The sequence below is a fragment of the Botryllus schlosseri genome, chromosome 4 (genome assembly GCF_051294905.1).
Source record: "Botryllus schlosseri isolate E-star chromosome 4, Bs_hap1, whole genome shotgun sequence".
Lineage (NCBI taxonomy): Eukaryota > Metazoa > Chordata > Ascidiacea > Stolidobranchia > Styelidae > Botryllus > Botryllus schlosseri.
Window position 1 is genome coordinate 25,538,159 of NC_137239.1, and position 21,387 is coordinate 25,559,545.

A 21,387-nucleotide genomic window follows, 5' to 3' on the forward strand; every position below is an offset into this window, starting at 1 on the left:
GACACTTGGTGGAAACGTGACAAAGCATGTCACTTGTTTCGCAAACAGAACGCCTGTGCGTGGAATAAAGCTCACTGAATACAACAGTTGAATTTCTTATCATTTACAATATAGGTCTTACACGGGAGTAGTCAAGTTTTCCTGATGAATTGTAATTCAAGGATATCGATGAGGAAAAATAATGTTACCGCAATATAAGCCTACCTAGAATGAGTAGAATATGCCTTCAGCAGCCCCTGGAAAACGATTGAGTTACAGGTACCCAGGTATCTTAAGTCGAGAAACAATGATGTTCTACTGATGCACTACGGATGTAACCGAGTGTGGGGAACCACTTGCAAAATTTGATTACTTTGAATGAAGGTGGAGACTAGAGTCAGGACGCTGTATTTAGCAGATGGATGGAATATGAATACACTGGATTATCATTTAATAGTCTTTCATGCTAGTCATGTGAATGGAACTTCTTTAGGTCTATGTGTGAAGTTGTTAATACCAGTGTTGGGATGACTCGAGTCATGACTTGACTCGAGTCAGACTCGAGTCACCTTTTTCGTATGACTTGACTCGACTCGAGTCACTTTGCTAAAATGACTTGACTTGACTTGACTCGGCGTATCAGAAATGTGGATTGACTCGTGACTCGGAGCAAAATTCCTGAGTCAATTTCAAGTCATCAAGTAATCGGTATCGATAAATATCACTGTATCTTCCATTTGTTCGGATGTTCGCGAAACGCTGGTGTAACGCGTGAGAGCGACCAATCATTCAACGACCGTGCGTTTTTCTAGGCCTCCATTGTTCTCTCACTAATAAATTGACCGCAAACGAAGTGATCGAAGCCTACAGCTTACGTTGTCATAAACTAGTAGTAAATTAATTAAATAGCAAAATGCCTATTTCTGTTCTCTGTTCTTACCTTAACCAAACCTCTTGTTTTAATATAATGCAATCCGAATATAGCTTATATAGTCCTCAACGACCTCAACCATTGGTGTAGGTTCGAATCATATCATATTAATTTGTAAAGGGGCACGTTTTGTATCTTATCAATTCGTTTTTCTATTCTCTATTTTGGCTGGTAACTATAAACTGAGGCTATGCACTCACGTAGTTTTACGAATATGTGAGTGATATACAGCGCCTTCTTGCGTGTATATTTTACTCTATATTAGTTCTATCGGTTCAGAATCAATGACCACTCAATATGTATTTCAGACATCTAGCAAAATTCAATGATGTAATCACGCCTCATACTTCGAAAAGGCAACTTGACTTGAATTGTGACTTGACTCGTGACTTGAATTGACTTGACTCGACTTGACTCGAGTCACCTTCAAAAATCGAATGACTTGACTTGACTCGAGTCACCTTCGAAAATCGATTGACTTGACTTGACTCGAGTCAAAACGTGCAATGACTCGAATTGACTCGTGACTCGAAGGGTGTGACTTGATCCCAACACTGGTTAATACTGTACTGTACATTTGCTAAAGTTATGCTCACTTTTCTTCCCTCCACAATGTCCGTTGTGCTTGCAACAGGTGCTTGGTGTGTCGTCACTGATGCTATGTTTGACGCGCATGTTTGTTTTTCCTTCGCTAACTCCAGAATGTCCGTTATGTCTGCCCCGGATGCGACCATAGCAATCAGAAGTAAAGAGTGCTCGCTAGCTGGCAATTTCCGCCTGGGAGTTATCCACTTTCCGAACATAACCAGGAAGACCGTGGCTAGTGCAATGCCTTTGACTGCATTCTGGTGATAGAAATTGTGAATGTTTTAAATCGAGTAATAGTGACAAAGCAGTATCTAGATCTGCAAGGACATGCATGTTGTTTGCAAATGTATTGCGAATTTGCAGCTGTAACCCTTGACTTTTCTGTGAGCAATATAAGCAGGGTTGCCAACGACATGGACCCAAAAACCAGAACAAACAATAAATTTGATTTCCATCAAAATGACTTTTTTTGGAGATATTTCTATTTCTATGAGTCATGTCATACTAAATTAGAAACTACTTATCTACAAAAAGAGAATGGAATTGCTGCATCAATTATGATGATTCATATAGACTAAGGTTGGGTTGCTGAATCCAATGCTGAGCTCACAATTACCCTATAATATCAGGATTTTTCGCTGTGCAGTGTGCATTTTGCTCAATTTCACAAATTTATAAAATTTGGGGTTTCTTCATGAAAGGAACGGTGAGCTTATAGCAGCAACATATCAAATATTGTATTTGAAATCATATTTGATGAAACCCGGACGCTGAAAGTTTTGTAATAATACAGAATCGCAAGAGTATTCGGAAAACTTCTATGCAGAGGTTATCAATCACGGACCTCGTCCAACGACTAACTTGTCGAATATAAGGACAAAAATTAGTACATAAGTCAAAATCATGACAAAGTTGAGAAATAGCGAGAATTTAGTTTTACCAGACATTGCCCTTGGAACTAAGGACAAATCTAAGAAACCAGGACTGATGTCAACATTGAATATAAGGCTTGTCTGTATATTATATCACCTAACTAATATTACCGAGATTGTCTTAATCCTATGCATCAATTGTGTTAAGATTTATACTTGGAAACCGGTACCTCCTTCGCCTCGCCCTCCAGGCATTGAGTTTCACATAGCTGCAGTTCCCATATAGAGGGTAATATTGCCAGGAGTAAAGCAAATGTGCTTGGACTGAACCTGAAAGCGATATATAAATCAATGTTCGATACAGAAGTGTTAGATTCTTCAAGTATTCGTTGCCAACCGCTTCTAGTCAAGCGTGGACAAATTGGTTCCGATCACTTTTGACCGATAAAGCGGCGGAACGACCTGGTCCAAATTAGCGGAAAATCAATCCTTCGATTTATGGTCGAGCGTAAAGGCACACAACGCATTCTAAATCTGATGCTGTTGCGTCTTAAAATAATTGCAACAGCGTTGTACTGTAGCTATTCGCACAGATCGTATAAAACAACGAGCGTCAGAGTCAGCCGAAAATGTTCGGGTTCATTTCAATATAAGCATATAGGTTTCAAATAGTACTTTTTTGATATCCCAAACCAACGCAAGTAATAAACAATCCCGCAAGTAACTGCCGAACTGTTGAGGAAGAGTTTTTACTTTTTTGTCGTTAACTTTAGTGGGTAATTTCACTTTTATGCTAAACTTTTCTGTACTTATCTGTTCTACAAGATGCACGCAATTTTACCCAATTAAAAGCGTCAATGAAGCTGGCACGGCCTTGTATGAGTTTATTGCCGATTTCTACTGCATGGATCTCATTATTTCACTATAATAAATCACGTTGTGTTAAAACGAACGAAGTATAGTATTTCTGGTGCCATAACATATCGATTGGAATTGCGAGCTTGTATTCTAATCAATCCGGACTTTTTACGTTCAATTTGACTTTTCGTTTGTTCTTTAGCATTACGTCCGCGTAAAGCGGCTGTGCGAGTTATCCGGAGTCGACCGTATTTCGAATTTGGGTATAGCCGCATTAACTGATGTGCGCTCCTGATGCGGGTCAGTCGAAAAGCTTCGAGTAGAATAAATTTTACGATAAGAACCTATGGCTTGTTGCGATATTGAAGGTATGCATTATGCATTCCTAGAAGCCAAATTTAAGTATGCTTCTAAATTCACGCGGATACAAATTTCACGCTAAACATACCACTTCCATTCTTTTCCCTTTCTCCAGATGGCGGTGTAGAGCATCTCTACCACGATCATAATGGCGAAGCCTAACATCAACCCGTCAAACCATTCTAGCCTCACCCGGACAATACTCTTGAATATGAAGACGCTGATTGCACATGCGACGTATAAAAATCGTACAATTATGCCTCTTGACATGCGTGACACACCAGTAACTGATGGACGGCATTCAGGAGAGCAATTCCCCATTGTTTTAAATGAGGTTTGTACCGGCCGATTTACGATATAAATAAACCTGTTGAAAATTCATGAAATGTATTTTCAATTGCGACTTGAAATAGTTTGAAACCATTCTTCTCAACTGATAGTTATAATGCTCCACTCCTGCTTCATACGTTCAAGACCTGTCACCAAAGGAATCAAATTATGATTTGGGTCAACTAATCCTGTTCATACCTAAAACACAATCTGACTGCATGAAAATGAAGCTTCTATACCCTCACCCAAATCCGGTAAACACAGAAACGTAAAATGGTGTAAAATAATTCATTAAGCTTATTCTTTCGCTTCGCCCCGATTATTAGAGAATTCTATGTCGGTGACGTCATATTTTGTGATACAATAGTTGATATGCAAAATTTTTTCCAATTTTCTTCGAGTTGCTAACGATTACCCTGACGAATGTCAGACGAAAATATTCGGGTTCATTTCTATAGGAATATACTAGGGATGGTGTGAACCTCTGAAAGGTTCAGGTTCGTGTGAACGCGAACCTTTTTGAAAGGTTCTGTGTGAACACGAACGTGAACCTCATGACGTCACGTTACGTAACGTGATATTGCTAATTCCAACCCTACATTTCAGTGAAGTGATATATAAATGTACCACACGATATCTATAGCGACGACTCGCGCCATATTATGCCACAACGCTGAAGTACATACTGACATTTTAAACTTCGCCAAATATATCAACTGGAGCAATGAAATGATATAATAATCCCATAAAATCAACATCTTTCGTCGCTTTGCCAACAATTTCGACGAAGACTTGCAAGGTACTATAAGCTTACACCTTAAACGGTCTAGGCTAGACCGAAATATGTATTCGGCGCCTGAGTATTGCTAGTTGCTACATTGATATTTAGCAGAGTGTAAAAAGGGTTTCCATACTTTCTACCGATATTATCATATTAACATGTTATACGGGAGTAGCCAACACCCCACATCACATCGATTCGGGTTTGTATATGATACAATAAACATATCAAATCAAGATGGTCCTCGTACACCTGCCCCGTACGCCTGCGGGTCAAGCTCACAGCAGCGTCCCTAAACATTCACTTACGGAAACCCGATATTATTAACAAACTTCTTGAACGAAGCAAGTTAACTTGTTAAGAGTGTAAAGGTGCGCATGCTCGTTTAGTATTGATTTTTTCTGCTGCCAGCGCCATGCATAGAGTGGAACGCAGTTGAAATGCAATGAATTTTAACCAAAAATGTTATAATGACGTGGAAAATTGTAATATACGATAAAGGTTCACAGTGCAGAACCTACCAAGGTTCGTTTGTGAACTCGAACTTCTAAATTTCTGAGGTTCACACACAGAACGCGAACGTGAACCTCACGTTCACACCATCCCTAGAATATACTATTCACATGCATATTGAAGCTCTGTACCTCCAAGAAGCTCTTCGAATATAGCTAAACGTGACATCGTTAGCATGCGTGTCCTTTTCAATCCAAGTCAAGTCAATACGACCGAATTGGAGATGAGTATCGACCTATATCTTATTCTGGCTTTTATTTCAGGACACGTTTTAAGACCGTTATGGTGCCCTGAGCATCGATGATGCGAAAAGCATAACCAAATAATTTTATGCATAACAATAATAATATAATTCTCAGGAAAATCTTCCATCATAAATGAAATGTTCTGAAAATTGTCATATTTATTTTTATTTGGATCATTCGCCTTATCTGTCCTTCGACTAGCACATGTTATAGTTGGACCCGTAGGTCCAAATCTGCCGCAGTAAGCTAAATACAGTTTGATCAAACTTCTAAGAGCGTTCTTAAAATTCGAGCATCAATCTAACCAAGCCAGTAGTGGATGAGAACACTTTTATACACGAGCTCTACGATTTTTGTGGAAATTCTATATTTCAGTGCATGTTTTCGTCCATCCATGAAGTCAAGGTTTAACAGCTTAATGTAGTTTCGTTTACATTTTCAATTTCTGCCACCGCGCAATGTTATAACTTTTTAAGATATCCTCTTTATCTTTGTAACAGGTTGTCGTATTGGAATCGTATTGAGATAATATTGCTGATGTCGTTTTGCAGTGTCACACTTCTGACAAAAATACGCATTGGTGGTATATTTACCTAATATAACTAATCATTCCGAAATTAGGATGGACATGGAGCGGGAAATGCTTGCACTACATGCGCATATGCAAACATGCTAAACTTTCAATATCACTTTCGGTCTCCCGTGAACTAGTATTACATCGACGTTTCAGTTGATTGCTCAAGATGTGCGCAAAACAACATGAGCTGCCTAGTAGAATTATTCTATGGTACGATTCATAGAAATATCATTATATGAAATGTAAACGTTGACGACAATCCTTCGGCAACTGCAAGACAGTCTTCGGCACGATGTTCGAGTACGGTCCCAGAATTACAGGCTTTATACACTATACCGTCACCAAAAGGTAGGCAGTAGGCACTGACACACATGATTCGAAGAGGAGATGTCATATTCAAAGTTTCATCTCTAATCTTTACCAAATCAATTCCTTCACGTAAATCGTAAAGCACGAACTTATGAAATTACTGTGCGGTCGCAAATGACCCAAGTGTTGATAAGCGCCAGTTGTGTTATTAAAACAAACAAACCTATCGTAAATGCACCGTTTTGAAATATGTGTCAATTGTGGATATGTTTGTACGCATTTCTACTAGCATGATGATAGGCGCATTAAAGCATTCATTGGAACAAACGCACCACATCAACCACGTAAGTTTCGCTTTCACAAATAGCTGCATGGCGCGGGGTTTGTCAATGCGCTATATTGGAGAGCAGCTCAAAATCTCTTTCACTTTCGCTGAAAGAATTCCTTTGATAATTTGTAGTTGCATACGGTCCGCCAGTGACAACATACCAGAGACGTGGTCAGTAAAGTATTTCTACTTTAGTTGTTGTCGTTGTTGTTTATTAAACAGAAATATTTGGCGCATCACGTTGAATGTCATTGTACAAGTATGAAAGAATGACAAAATATCAGAATGAAGAATAGAAACACTTGGGTCATAAATTGCGGTGACACAATAACACAAATCAAATTACAGAATAGCATAATACACATTACGTAACAATGTCTTGATGCAAAACTATTTAATTTTTAATGTACGGATTTTGTAAGGCATGAAATAGTTCTGGGATATGTTGGTATCAATATCGTGAGAGAGACATTATCATAATAACCGGGAAAAGTGTCGCTGTATCACGGTAACCGAATGTATTTCCGAAAAATCCGCCTTCCTGGATACGTGTTTGTTGCGATATGATTTCATTGTTACAAAACATCCACATATAAATACTATAGTACTATACTTCGGGCGTGAATTACAATTTCCAATGAATATTTTCACGACCTCTGCACGTTGTTACATGTGTATCACCTTCAATCGAGTATTTACTAGCTACTACGCATTATTAAACTGGGCAGATGCCTCAATATAGAGCGAATATTTGCATACCGTGAGTGCTATATTAACGAGGAGTTTACCCACAACATTAGAAAGAGGCGGCAGCAGAGCATGAAGTTCTATATGGCCGTAATGGGTTACTCACGATCGGGAAACCGTGATGGAGACGTTTGTAGTGAAGCTTAATTCCTATCTGTCACACCATGGTTGGAAAATCAAATACAACAACAGCAACAGATGCGAGCAGCTGATTAAAATCATGCGCCATATATAGAAATATCAATTTCTAATCGTGTGCTCCTTACGACAGTAATTCGTTTCTGCTACGTTTGGCGATTCCAATATTTTCCCACTATACTGGTAATCCTGATGGGAGGTAAAGAAATAACAGCATGCAACAAAGTGACACATTTTTTGACAGCCATCATTATCCTCAGAATGCCACCGTATTCGAACTGCACCTGAAAGGATTTCCAAAATATGCACCATAGAACACGTGCAATATCCGTGATGTCGCGGTTTATCATAATCGCGCGTCATTGCTTCTTAGCCCTTTGCGACACCACCTATCCGCACGTTTGTTATGGTGTACATTTTAAAAATATTTTAGATGCAGTGGCTTTTTGATGAAAATGGTTTCAATGGCTTAACTTCAAGTTGAGACCACATCATGTTTACAGCGCAGTTCCCCTTCTTCACTCATAATGTGATAAATCATGTGGCTTGAATGGAGACATGCTGGTGATGCAAGTGGCGCAGTGTGTAAATCGCCTGCGCTGCGACACCAATGGTGGTTCGAACCCTTGTTCTGGTTAGTTTCTAAGTGTCGGAGGTTTATCTGGGCTCCTCATCGCTGATCCCGGTGTACTAACAGTGTCTTGAAAAAAACCAGAAACACTCTAAGCCACACTGCAAAAAGTCGGCATCCGAGACCCGAAGTTGAATGCATGGGAGAGAGAAATGAAGAGTGAAATGGAAGTGAACGATTACGAAGCGATGGAAAACGTCGAAAATACTGACAATGGCATTGGACTGTACCAATATCCATGTCGTGGCGCACAACGCTTTAAAAAGGCTGTAAACGCCACTGAAATGCCTTGAATATATTGAATAATGTGGCTTCAATGGATACGCGAAGCGCACGTCCGGTGTCACGCACCGCTGTCCAAGGAACCGCGCAGTGAATTGGTGTGTTATGCTCAGACTCGTGAAAAATCAGAGGGAACATTGTAGCTCAACTATCGTTTTTCATTTTGTCACATGCTCAAGTTTCGGGCAACCATTGCTTTTAAAGCTAACTGCAAGACAGTAGTAAATTTAGGATTACGAAATAGTAAATGCGTTCAAATGGCCAGAGGTAAAAGCCCAAATGACCAGTGGCCTTTTGACCAACAGGATGGACGACACTGCACTATAGTTACTGTTGCTCTCTTCGCTATACAGCAACCATCTCTTCGAGAGTAGAATTATCATTGCCTGTGTGGTACAAACAAGTGCTGATATTCCTTGCAACTTCCATGGAATTCATGCCACTGCAAGAAACAAGTTTTGCCCGACGTCGTCTGCCGTTGAGTGGTTCATCTAAAATTGTATTTACATACCGGTACAGGTTTGATTCTGTTTATACGTGGCATCCAAACCTCAGAATTCGCCAAAATCCGTGCCGTGAAGTTCGAGCTATACAAAATAGTCCTTTTAATCGGGGTACATACTATATATGTGGGTTCATGTGATCGAATTATGAGGTGTTGAGATATGATTTAACCAGCTTAGATCAGTCTCGTAACTAGAACGCGAAGCTTAAGCTAGGTCTTCCAATGAATTGCACTATATAGTTCAGGTGAAATGGCGTATAGTGTATTACCAGGGTCACCGCAAACCATGGTATATCTGAAACTGACGGCGAGGCCTCTTTACCCGATAGAAGGTTCCAGGCCTTCTCCCTCCCACAGGACTTGAGTCTGAAACGACTTCACATCAGGTCAACGGGCCTTCAGATTGGACGTCGATATATAACATACTCACTGTTCTTACTGTTCTGCGATAATTGTGCGATACACAGAAACCAATGACATCGCAAATGACTATATATATGATTTTGTAACGTACTTTTAACGGAAAATTGGATGTATCTTCGCTAAAAAGGCGAACATACTTTCACGAGAACTGCATGAGAGCGTGCGATAAGTTATTGCAAAATTACAGTCTCATTGTGGCATTACATTCTCATGACGATATCAAACGTTATCACACAACGGAATGAATTGATCATAGGATTTAATGGCGAAGATTCTGATTATACAAACGAGAGGGCCCTAATGAGACGACATTATTACCACCTGGGACTGATAAAAATACGCCAATTCTTTGATTCAAAAGGTCAATTCTCAACAATATATAAGCACTATGTACAGTACAGATATTCGAAAATTCCCCACACCATTCGCAATTCAGCGAGTGATTATTGGCAAAATGTTTTATGAGTCATATGCGATGTTGTCGGATGTTACATATCTTTGCCCCGTACGCTCTTGGTTTCGTAGTTTCTTGCATTGGTCCTTCCACGGTCTATATTCTTCTTTGAAGATGATTCGCATTCTATTCAACGACACTAGTATGGTGATGACATTTTTAATCGCGAAATAAATGGTTGTGATTTCAAGTTCCTCCGGGACGGCAATGCTGTTGTATATGGAAAATATACGGATGGCTGCAAATGGTATATCCTGACATAGCAGAGAGACTACCAGCGCCCATATTTCATTGTAAAAGCAAAATAGATTGCAACGGATACTAGAATATGGTTTGCTGCTCCCGTGCGACATTTCAGCGCTTGACGTCATATCTTCCACATCGTTTATTGTATTCATGTTTTCTTCAGGTGTGCTAATACGCTGCTTCTCAGGGCGTTCAGCAAAATTCCGATAGTCCTTGTAGCCAGTTGTAGGCAACGTCTTGACAGCAGTAGTAGATATACACAATTGCAGCAAACTCCACGAAAAGGCAGTTAACACCAAGATGACAAATATACATTGCTGAAATTCAGTATAACATCTGGTAAGTAAACACGAGAAGTCAAGTTTTCCACATGCATCATAGTTTAAGGATGTCAATGGGGACTGTTCAGTGGTCTCCACAACACATATTGTGCTAAATAACCCTTCAATAGCCCCGGAAAAGCGGTTAGGAAGGAGAATGTATACCAATGATCTTTAGCAAAACGATGGGTGAATATAAAACGCACATTTACAAAATATAAATCATTCGAAAATACAACTAAATAAATAAGTGACAGCCGTTTGGAAAACGTACCTTTTTAGTCCCATTGTGCCCCATAGGCGGGGCCTATACGAGATTCTGTTAAATCTGAAGTTAGAAAGTGCCATATCTCCTGCCACACCTCAACGGATAAACTTATGCTCACCTTTTTTCCTTCCACTAAATCCATTATCTCGGTTATGTCTGCCCCGGCTGCGAGTATACAAATCAAAAGTAGAGAATGCTCCCGAGCTGTCAATTTTCCTTTGGGAGCCATCCACTTTCCGAGTATAATCAGGAACACCATGGCTAGTACAATGCCTTTTATGAGGTACTGGTGACAGAGATTGTGAATATGTTATTTCGTGTAGGAAGCAGAATTTAGATCTCTATCAAAATGTCATGCCTATTGCGTATAAAGTTACGGCGAAATTTCAACATTGGTTAGCTACAACGCTTCGCCTGACTTTTATGATAGCAATATAAAGTATATATGTATTGTGTATAGGTCTATTATAATTAGGAAATAATAAACAGTATCGGTTTAATCCAGGGGTGTATAACATACGGCCCGCGGGCCGCATCCGGCTCACGAAGCAATTTTGACTAGATTGAAAAAAGCGTGTATTATTCATCACATTTCTAACATACGTTGAGATTTTTACTAAGTAATACTTCAATTAAATGATCCCTCAAGACAGCAAATGTCGAGTATGTTCATAGGTCACATTATAACCACCAGGTGGAGGAGTTGCGCCTTCTAGTCACCATTAACAACAAGTCGGTGACATTGACAGCCAATTACGAGAACGCATTAAATTGCATATTGAGATCAAAGTTTTATTTAAAAATTGATCAAAAACGAGTTACACACAGAAGCGAAAACGCCAATGCGACACCCTTAATTGCTTATATGCAGGTTACATTGATACAATAATAGTTTCACCATAGTGTCCTATATGGTGTCGACACAGCCAAATCTCACGCCTCAGTGAAATTGTATCACGTCACAATTTCCATTTGGCTAAAGGAAATTTGACGGTCATTTTTGACCGGCTTGCCGAGCATTAAATTTGGTAAAACGGGTATCAATCGAAAGCTGACTCTGCACTGATTACGAAAATATAAATTTTATTCCGCTCGTGGCCCTGGAACTCCCACAATCAGCCTCGAATTTTTCATTGTTATGAAGATTGGCATTGGGACGCAACAATGCTGTCTGGCGAAACGAGAGAGATCCTGATGACGCAACAATGCTGTCTGGCGAAACGAGAGTGTAGCTCAAGAGAAAAAGGTCCAAAAAGCATTGTTGCGTCCCAATGGCTACCTCCATAACAATAAAAAATTCGAGGCTGATTGTGGGGGTTCCAGGGCCGCAAGCGGAATAAAATTTATATTTTCGTCATCAGTGCAGAGTCAGCTTTCGATTGATACACGTTTTACCAAATTTAATGCTCGGCAATCCGGTCAAAAATGACCGTCAAATTGCCTGTAGTCAAATGGAAATTGTGACGTGATACAATTTCACTGAGCCGTGAGATTTGCTTGTGTCGACACCATATAGGACACTATGGTTTCACCGTAATATTAATTGAAATATCTGTGGTCGAACTACTGCTTCACTTTTGACCCAAATCGCGACATATATTAATGAAGCTAATTCCAACGTTCTCGTTTACAGCTAAACCCAGGGCCGTAACAGCACTTCGTCAGCCCCCCCCCAAAACGTTGGTCTTGGGCCCCCCATATGGTGGTAAACCTAACTTCTGGGGGGCTTCGCCTCCCAGACCCCCCTCAGGCTCTACGCTGTTTACCGCTACATGTCATATACATTGGGTGTCCATTTAGTCTGTTAGCTTTTCTGAGCTGACCGCGCGAAGCGCGAAGAAATTTCTATAGTTCATGAATGAATCGGTCAATATGATCGGGAAGTGCATATATATTGCTATTAATTTTTACCCTCTCTCTGCTCACGTAATCTGATTTACCGGTTAAGCTGAGGGAGGCGTGTTTGAAAAGGCAGGAACCCTCAAAAATAGTTAAACATCTCCGGGTGTATACCCGTTCACAGGAACGAAACAGCACTTCGTCAAGCCCCCCAAAAAAACTTGAGTCATGGGTTTCCAATAGGTGATAAACCGTCCCCCATCACGTTGTTCACTTTTACCACGAAGTTATAGTGGTACCGTTTCGTGAGCCAGCGCTATGCGCGAAAATTTTCGATAGTTCATGATAAATCGGTCAATAAGGTCGGGAATTGCATATATATTGCTACAAATTTCTTGTCCTCTCTACTCATATTTACCGGTATAGCTTAGTGAGGTGTCTTCGAAACTTTAGAGCCCGTAAATAATAATCAAACATATTCGGGCGGGCGCACCCGTTGGTATGACATCGTTACATGATGTTATTTTGTGACCTCCTGTCTGCTATATCAAAAAATATAGAATCGCCCAAACGTACTAAACTAAAAGTACACACGATTTTAAATTGGTATTTCTTCATTGCCATATAATTTTTCTCTGCGGGATGGTATTTGTCTTCTAAGGTTCAGGTTGCCATGACATTCGGCGCCAGTCATTCAGGCACCTATGGACAATTAAACCTATGTGTAATTTGTATATATAACGAAGTTTTCGGTCAGTATAAGGGCAGTACCTTTCGGCCGAAGTTTTCTCGTTGCCGATCGTTCTGGCACACTTCTTGGAGTCGCATATTGCATGGTCTAAGACTTTATACGTCTTGGTTCGTCGTGGCGCGGTAATGGCCAACGCTGATATGCCCATTTCTATAAATGTTGCGTATTTTTTCTTGGGGGAAAAGTATCCAAATAAAGAAATTTGGCAACTTGAAATCGCGCGCAGCGCGAAAAATTTTTGAAAAAGTTGTACAAATTTTCAAAAAATACTCTATAATTTATGCTAATTCATGAAATAATTTTGGGTCCCCTTCGAGCTCGGGCCCCCCCAATTGGGGGGTTTGTGGTGCGGCAGTTACGGCCCTGGCTAAACCCTTCGTAGGCTATTCCTCACAACCCATACGCAGGGTCGACGCCTTTATACGACTGAAACAAAGGCAGTATAGAAAAATGCCAACTTATATCATCGTCAAAGTCACTGATCTATCAGTTTATAATTGTATTTAACCGCCCAATCATCGCATCATTGCCAATTACATTGTTTGCGAATAAAGGTATTGCTAGAATTAAACGCATATGATCCGTAATATAATCTAATATACTCTTTGTGTATATAGGTTGGATAATAAAGTATCCAAATGCAAAACAAGGACATTGATTTTGAGGTAAAATTTTGGAATCATTTGACTTTTGCGACCCGCGAGCTATCTGAAGATTTGAATCCGGACCGCGAAGTAATTTGAGTTTGACAACCCTGGGTTAATTCCATGCGGTGGTCGCTCTGAAATAAATAAACTGACATGCCGATTATTTATTTATACTCAGAAACCTTTACCTTTCTCTCCTCATCAGTGAGGTGTGGTCTTGTAGATGACGGTGTGCTGGCAATTGTTGCTGTGCTTACAGCTGCTGTTGTGCTGTTTACTCCATAACCTAGCTGAAGTTCCCAGACAGTGGGTACTGTGGCCAGAAGCAAGGCCAATGTGCTTATACTGATCCTGAAAGAGGAATACAAGCACTATTCAGTAAAGTAATATTAGATATATCTCTTCACTTCTTTTCACGCTAAACACAGCCATGTTTCACGGATGAATATAGGGTATACCCTATAGCAGGAGTCGGGAACCTTTTTCGTGCAAAGAGCCATATTGGCCCTATATTGCCATTGTAACTCTCAAAGAGCCATACACGTTAATCAACTATTACGTCACAATTGAGAATCCGTGACGTCATTGTAGCACCAATTCGAAGTCACTTTACAATTTTTCAATACACAGGATTCGTCGTGTGCACCTTCTTTTACATGTAGAATCTTGTACTAATCATGCTGGTTGCCTTAATTGAGCATGCGAGACTTGAGTTACACGGTTTTTTTGCAAGTTACGTCTTTGTATCCTGCAGTGGCGGCTCGTCCTATAGGGCAACTGGGGCATTGCCCCACCTAAAATTCTGTTCAATAACAATTTAACCATTTATAGACGCACAGCAATCAATATATACCGAGATCACAGCGAAACCCGCGTTCTTGTGCTTTCGCTTGCAAACGCCCATACATAGCGAAGTCTCTGCGAAAATCGAATTCTCTTCTGTGTTTTCGCTTTGTGAATGCCTAGCCGGGGCTTGCCCCGGTAGCGCTCATAACAAGCTTTCACTATCTATTCTCTCAAAGCCGCGCACAATAAAGAAACGGTGATTTACTCTCTCCTATTCGTAAAATGGCCGAGCAACCGGGGCAAATATGCTTGCTCGCCCCGAAGGTGTGATGTAACAATCGTATCTATATCTGAACTCGGTTACCGTAATATGCGTTGAGTCGACCTTAGCTGGAATAGGTCGATTTTGACGGTGTTTCGCACCATGATATTTCTTGAAACTTGGTATGATATGTCGTGAAGGTAGTATTTAACACTGCTCCAAGTTTCAGGCTTGCTACTTAAAGATAATGGTAGTAATTCCGTTTCCGAAGTTCAGTGTGTGCTGATCTATCATGTACATAGTAAAGCAAACAGATTTTACTCAAAAGCCGGTATTGGTCTCCATTGATTTTGACGATGTTCTATACCGAGATCGGTCATGACATTTGGCACGATAAGTGTTAGTATCGACCGCTGTAACAAGTTTTAAGTTTGTCACTGAACTATGTGGGTGGTAATTTCGTTTCCAAAGTCGAGTAAGAGCTGACTCTTCATTTATCGCCAACAAATTTACGCAAAAGCCGTTATTGGTCTCTATTGATTTCAACGATGTTCCATACCTAGATCTGTCATGAGCTTTCGCACGGTATGTCTGGATTTTAGTATCGAACACGGTGCCAAGTCTTAAAGTTGACACTCAATGATTGAGGCAGTTATTTCGTTTTCGAGGTCGAGTATGGTAGAGATGCGCGCTGATCTGATACTTAGCCTACCTACGTCATTGCGGATCTCACGCAATAGCCGGTGTCGGTCTGTGCTAATCTGTAGTCTGCGTTCCATAACGAGATCGGTGATGATATTTCCAATGGTATATCTCGATGATCGCATGAAACAGCTGACCAAGATTCTCGGTTTGCATTCAAATATTCACATAATTTTATGTTCGCCAATGTCCATTTCACTGTGAAATTGTGGCCTTCAAACCATTTGCTTACAATCCCCTGTCAAATGCGATAGCTATTTCATTTTCGATGTCGGCTAACAGCTGATCATTCGATCAGCCTATTCCTCGATCTATTTTACTCAAAGTTCGGTGTTCGTCTGTTTGTATTGATTTTGACAGTGTACCATACCGGAATGGGTTATGAGATTGCGTATGCTACTTCTCGATGATTTCTTGTAACAGTATACTAAGTTACGGCTTTTATTCATGTATTTATTGATTAGTATATTTTCCAACGGCGATTTCGCAGCAGACTTATAGACTGTAAGCCGTATGTGTTGTGTCACAGTCTCCAGTTTCAAGGCCAAAATGTCCTATGATGTTCCGAGACCGAAGTTCCGAGGCTGCTGTCCTTAGTTCTTCAAAGACCATTCAAATTGATGTTCTGGATTCAATACGACAGGCCCAATCTATGAGATAACAATTGCGTATGTGTCCGAACTCGTTGACCTTTCCAGTTAGGCTTACGCAATCTCTCGAGTTCTAGTCATTGGAATGAGTCAGGTCAAGTCAAGTGCGAACATGAATCGTATTGAATCTTTGCTCCGTACGTAGTTTACGCAGTTGTCTTTAGAGCGAAAATGAGAGGTCTAGAAGTTGTCCAGTCTATTGATCCAATCGTACGCCGGGTGCCTCCGCTTTGGTTGCCTATTATCACCTGGTCGTAACCAGAGATGGCCACAGTCCGGTTCAGGAGCCGGAGAAGGATTTCAATGTTTTTTTTACCTGGCCGGACTAGATCCGGATTTTGAATTTGGGGTGACGGTCGGATTTTAGCCGGATTTTTTTGCTGTGATATGATTAATTAGCATTGTTCTGGCAGGATTTTTTCGGATTCCGAACTGGACATTCACCAGCCGGATTTCTTTGGACTATGAATTTCCAATTGCCAGCCGGATCCGGATAGATTCGGATCCCGAAATTTTGGAATCCGCCCATCTCTGGTCGTAACCACCAGCTCAGTGGTCGTAACACACCAGGATCGTGTACGAAACACTTTCGGACGGGCTTAGAAAAATTAGGGTCTATCGATTTGCGTAATCTATAACTATACCATGAAATCATAACGCATGCTACTAAGGATGACCTGATACTTGATTCGTGGCATAGGGACGATTCTTAGTTCACGTACATTTTGTAAAATAATCCTTTGTTAAAAAATAAATGAATAAAACATTTGTTACCACACTTCAAGTCACGGCTCACCGGCAAACCTCTCGCGGCACCTACGTTAAAATCACTGTTGTCGGGAAATTCATGTGAGCATCATAAAGTTACTTTTTTACGTTGGAAAACGCCATTGTGACGTCATGTTGATAAAAGTCGCTCGCAGCCCTTGCCCCACCACCCGATATTGTCACGAGCCGCCACTGGTATCCTGTATTTCAGTGAGAGCCATATGTTCTTTTTCGAAGCTTAAGGCAATTAATATTCAGATTACCAACAGATGTAGACAACAGTAGAAGTGTTAATCTACTATCCCCAATCTTTTTACAGTTGATGCGTTTTTCGGTGCCGCGTGATATTACGGATGGCTTTGTAGTCTCGTTGATTGCTATTTTCTATCGATGTTCATGAATTAGTCAAATTTCAACATTTTGCTCCTAAAATCACGCAATTGGCGCGATTGGAGGGGTAAGGCACAGGTGAGGCACAGACTGGCCAGGTTTGACTTGTGGCAACGCAATTTATCGTACATAGCTTATAATTGATAATGTATTTATTGCATGTAATCGTCGCACTGATTCCGGAAATCTAAATATTGATCGACATCTCAATTTTCAAAGTATTCGCCTTTAACATTCGAAGTATTCGACTTCGACATTTTAATGGCGTTATTAAAACGCTACATACCAATCAAGAACATGGATAGCTATGGCGTTGTTTGTAATTTCGATTTATAATGGTGAATGTCAGTTTCAAGACAAATCTATTTCTAACCGTATATCAGGAAGAAAACAATGTTCATTTGACATCTGCATTGTCAAACAGGCGTCGCCATGTCTGTTCTCTGATCAATCAACATATCGTGCAATCCATGATTTCGAGGCGCGCGATGTCGGGTGCATCGAATTCGTGAGTGGTATTGGTTGCTGGCACGGCAGCAACTTAAATTTTAGAATTTCGAAAAGAGGGTCCGAGCACCTAACCCTGGATAGGCTATGCCACTATCTTGACCACTCAAAGACATGTTTATGCTGTCACGAAAATATTTATTCTGGGTGATATGAAAATGTACTGACAAGTTGCTGCAATATTGATAAATTAGGTACAAAATGAAAAATTCGTCAAAGAGCTAAATCTTATCCCCAAAAGAGCCATATATGGCTCGCGAGCAGCAGGTTTCCGACCACTGTCGGTCGACAGAAATTGTAGTATATATATATTGGTATAGGTAACTAATCAATCAGGACATTGACCATTTCAGACAGGTCGTTGCGGACATACGCTTCCAACATAGCCTTGGCAACGTGATTGTCGTTACGTACTATACGTACGCTCTGCGAATCCAGGTTCGATTGACCCTGAAAATCTCTCGAGCTCGAGCAGGGCACCGAACCGAACAAAATCGACTGCTCCAACAGCTCAGAGGTAGCTAGCGCATACGGAAACGGTCCACGGTGGTCGTGGAACAGGTTAGGGTTATGGATAGGGCAAAGGTGTAGAATGAGCCTAGTTAAGGTTTAGCTTGTTTTGTTGTTAACGCGGGTAAGAGTTAGCGCACGCCAGGCTTCGATTTAGTGTTAGCGTGCATGGGTTTGCACTAGTTACAGTTAGCGTCCAATCGCGTCAGGGCTGGTATGATCAGCTTGAGAGAGTTTCCGTTCACTTGTGTTAGGATCAACTGTCGTTGGGACTAGGGTTTGGGTAGGTTTATTATTTGTTTAACGCTCGGTTACTGTCAGGGATCCGTATTATTGCGATCCCAAACTACACGATACCCATGCAAAAGTGTAATCACATTACAAAGTGAACCTCACGTTCACACCATCTCTAGTTTAAATGTAACTCTAAACTTACCACTTCCATTCTTTTCCCTTTCTCCGTATAGTGGTGTAAAACATTTCCACTATGATGGAAATGCAGAAACCTATCGTAATCAAATCAATCCATATTACATCCCCCGAACCAATAGTGAAAAAGCAGACGATGGTGGCAAAGGCTATATATAAAAGTCGTACAACTAAGGCCGTTGATACATGTCGGAATACAGTGCAACATGCCCTGATATTTGATGGGCAACGCATTCTTTTCCGTCAGCTGTATATAGGATAATCAACGATGTAATTCAACCTGTAGAAATTTCATGAAATATTTTCGTCTGTGACTCAAGATAGGTTGGTTTTCAGGATGGTTCTTTTAATTGTTACAACACTATACTCCTGCTCGATACTAGCAAGACCTGTCACCACAGGAATTAAATTGGTATTTGGGTCAATCGATCCCGTCCATACCATTTTCTCAATGCACGAAAAGAATATTTCCATACCAGTATTGCCCAAAGTAGGCAATATCGCCTCCTGGGGCGCTTTTGAGAGACAAGGAGCGAGTAATAGAAAGGCGGAGATTGGGAACGAAAACGAAGGGTCGATATGGGGGCAACAATGCATAAAAGTTCGGTTATTTATATTTCAACTCCGGTTTGGTTTCTTGCTAAGTTCAATAATCATAATCGATGGATACTGTTAGAAAAGCGGTTCAATGCTTTGCTTGACTCATCTCGACCCGCGAAAGCTTAAAAAGGATAAAATCTGGGAAATTCGCAATACCGTTGAACTTTGTGTAGCGTGTAACTGGTTACCTGCAACTTGTCTATGTTATATATGCCAGTAAATTAGGGGTCTCGAACACGCAACCCGCGTTGGCATTTGGGATTTTTAATTATTCGGCATTATATTGAACTGCTACATATAGGCTATCTTCTGTAGATTTAAGAACTTTCACTCTAAAACTACTCCAAAACCTGAAATATCATCAAACTTCACTATTACAACACTTTCAAAAGCTACCGTGCGGCGGAAGATCAGTTATCATGTCACATTTCTGGTTCATAATGATAAAACATGACCGTTGATTATTTGTGACTGAAAATTGTGATTTGTACTTGGACGCGACCGTTCGTAAAATTACCTCGAATTCTGACCAACTGCCTAGGGCTAAGATGAAAATGACTCGAGTTGAGTCGAGTCAAACGTTAAAATCAGAGTAGGTCTTGTGACTCGGAACGCCATGACCTTGTGCGACCACGGACGCAACAAACTATCAATCTTGATAAGGAATAGTAAGATATCAGAAGGTCGTATCTTGCGTTGCGTAGCGTATATAGCTATCTACTCATGCCAGTATGGGAACCATTGGCATTCTGCTGCCCCCATGTTGTATAGTTAGTTACATCCTCGGTGATCTTTGGTCTCTTTATCCATGTTATTATCGCCGGTGGCGAGTAAGTTAGAGGAACGCTCCACAGCTGTAACATCAATGGATTCTTCGGCGATTGGACATTTTGGTTCCAGGGGTTCTTAACCAAGGATCCATGAATGCCTTCGGGGTACGGAGCACCACATCAGGGGTACGAGATGCATTATGGAATTATGCCTATAAGCTATCTAGAGCTTAAAATCATTTTACAAACCAACAAAAAGTAGAATATTTTCAGGGGTAATTTATTCATCTGAAAAATATTCTTTTGCGCTACGCTCGGTTTTAAGCGTATAGGCCTTTTGGTTTTAATATTGGTACCATCATAAATGGTATTGATAATGGACAGGGATACGAGAAATCTTATTGAAAGCACAAGGGGTACGATCGCTAAAAAGGTTAAGAAACACTGCTATTACTATGACACAATAAATGTTATGTATAAATTGTTGTATATCTGTTCCAATCGAAGGCAAATCTAACGCTGATTTAATTTGACTTTGGTATTAACATGAACAATAGCCTATTTATCAGGGCTATACCAGAAATCCGGATTAGGCTACATTGCTCAAATGCTCTGATATTAGATCAATCGTTGGTAACTTCTAAAACAGGGATCACCAGCGCGGTGCCCACGGGTCCCAGGTAGCCCGCGAGGACCAGATGAGAAGCCCGCGAGCCTGTTCTAAAAATAGATCGAATAGCAGCATTTTCCAATATTCGTCAGATTACTACCAGTGATATTTTAAATAAATGAATTAATTGATGTAGCTATTCTTTTATTTAAATCACCTCAACATGTAACTTACAAATGACAACACATACATATAAAACTTAAAATGATGATATTAAATATCCTCAATTACAATTAGTAATATACTAGGCTTACCATATTTTGGAAATCTAAAAAGAGGACACTTTTTCAGAAATTTGAGACTTGCAAAACCGGAGAAGAATTCTCAAAAACCGGTGAATTTTTCCCACTTTGAGAAAAAAAAGGTCATATTTCCGTTCAGAGCTCAAAATACCGTTTTTCTCTCCACATTGCTAGGTGGA

General features: G+C 40.4%; 2 protein-coding genes and 1 long non-coding RNA gene across 3 annotated transcripts; 1 reads left to right on the top strand and 2 right to left on the bottom strand.

Moving 5' to 3' along the window:
• Positions 1 to 1,120: 1,120 nt before the first annotated feature.
• On the bottom strand, positions 1,121 to 3,909 carry LOC145437576 (uncharacterized). The gene is made up of 3 exons (XM_080314842.1): positions 3,677 to 3,909; positions 2,601 to 2,700; positions 1,121 to 1,755 (listed from the first exon to the last, which is right to left on the bottom strand). Exons 1-3 carry the CDS (start codon positions 3,907 to 3,909, stop codon positions 1,405 to 1,407), a joined length of 684 nt encoding a protein of 227 aa, XP_080170968.1. The 3' UTR covers positions 1,121 to 1,404.
• On the top strand, positions 2,695 to 4,240 carry LOC145437577 (uncharacterized). Its single transcript, XR_013914687.1, has 2 exons — positions 2,695 to 3,596; positions 3,704 to 4,240. It is a non-coding gene; the product is annotated as an uncharacterized LOC145437577 (long non-coding RNA).
• Positions 4,241 to 9,552: 5,312 nt separating this feature from the next.
• LOC145437573 (transmembrane protein 26-like) lies at positions 9,553 to 19,205 on the bottom strand. Its single transcript, XM_080314840.1, has 4 exons — positions 18,934 to 19,205; positions 14,111 to 14,273; positions 10,804 to 10,971; positions 9,553 to 10,414 (listed from the first exon to the last, which is right to left on the bottom strand). The coding sequence occupies exons 1-4, from the start codon at positions 19,158 to 19,160 to the stop codon at positions 9,857 to 9,859; spliced, it is 1,116 nt and encodes a 371-aa protein (XP_080170966.1). The 5' UTR covers positions 19,161 to 19,205; the 3' UTR covers positions 9,553 to 9,856.
• Positions 19,206 to 21,387: the final 2,182 nt, after the last annotated feature.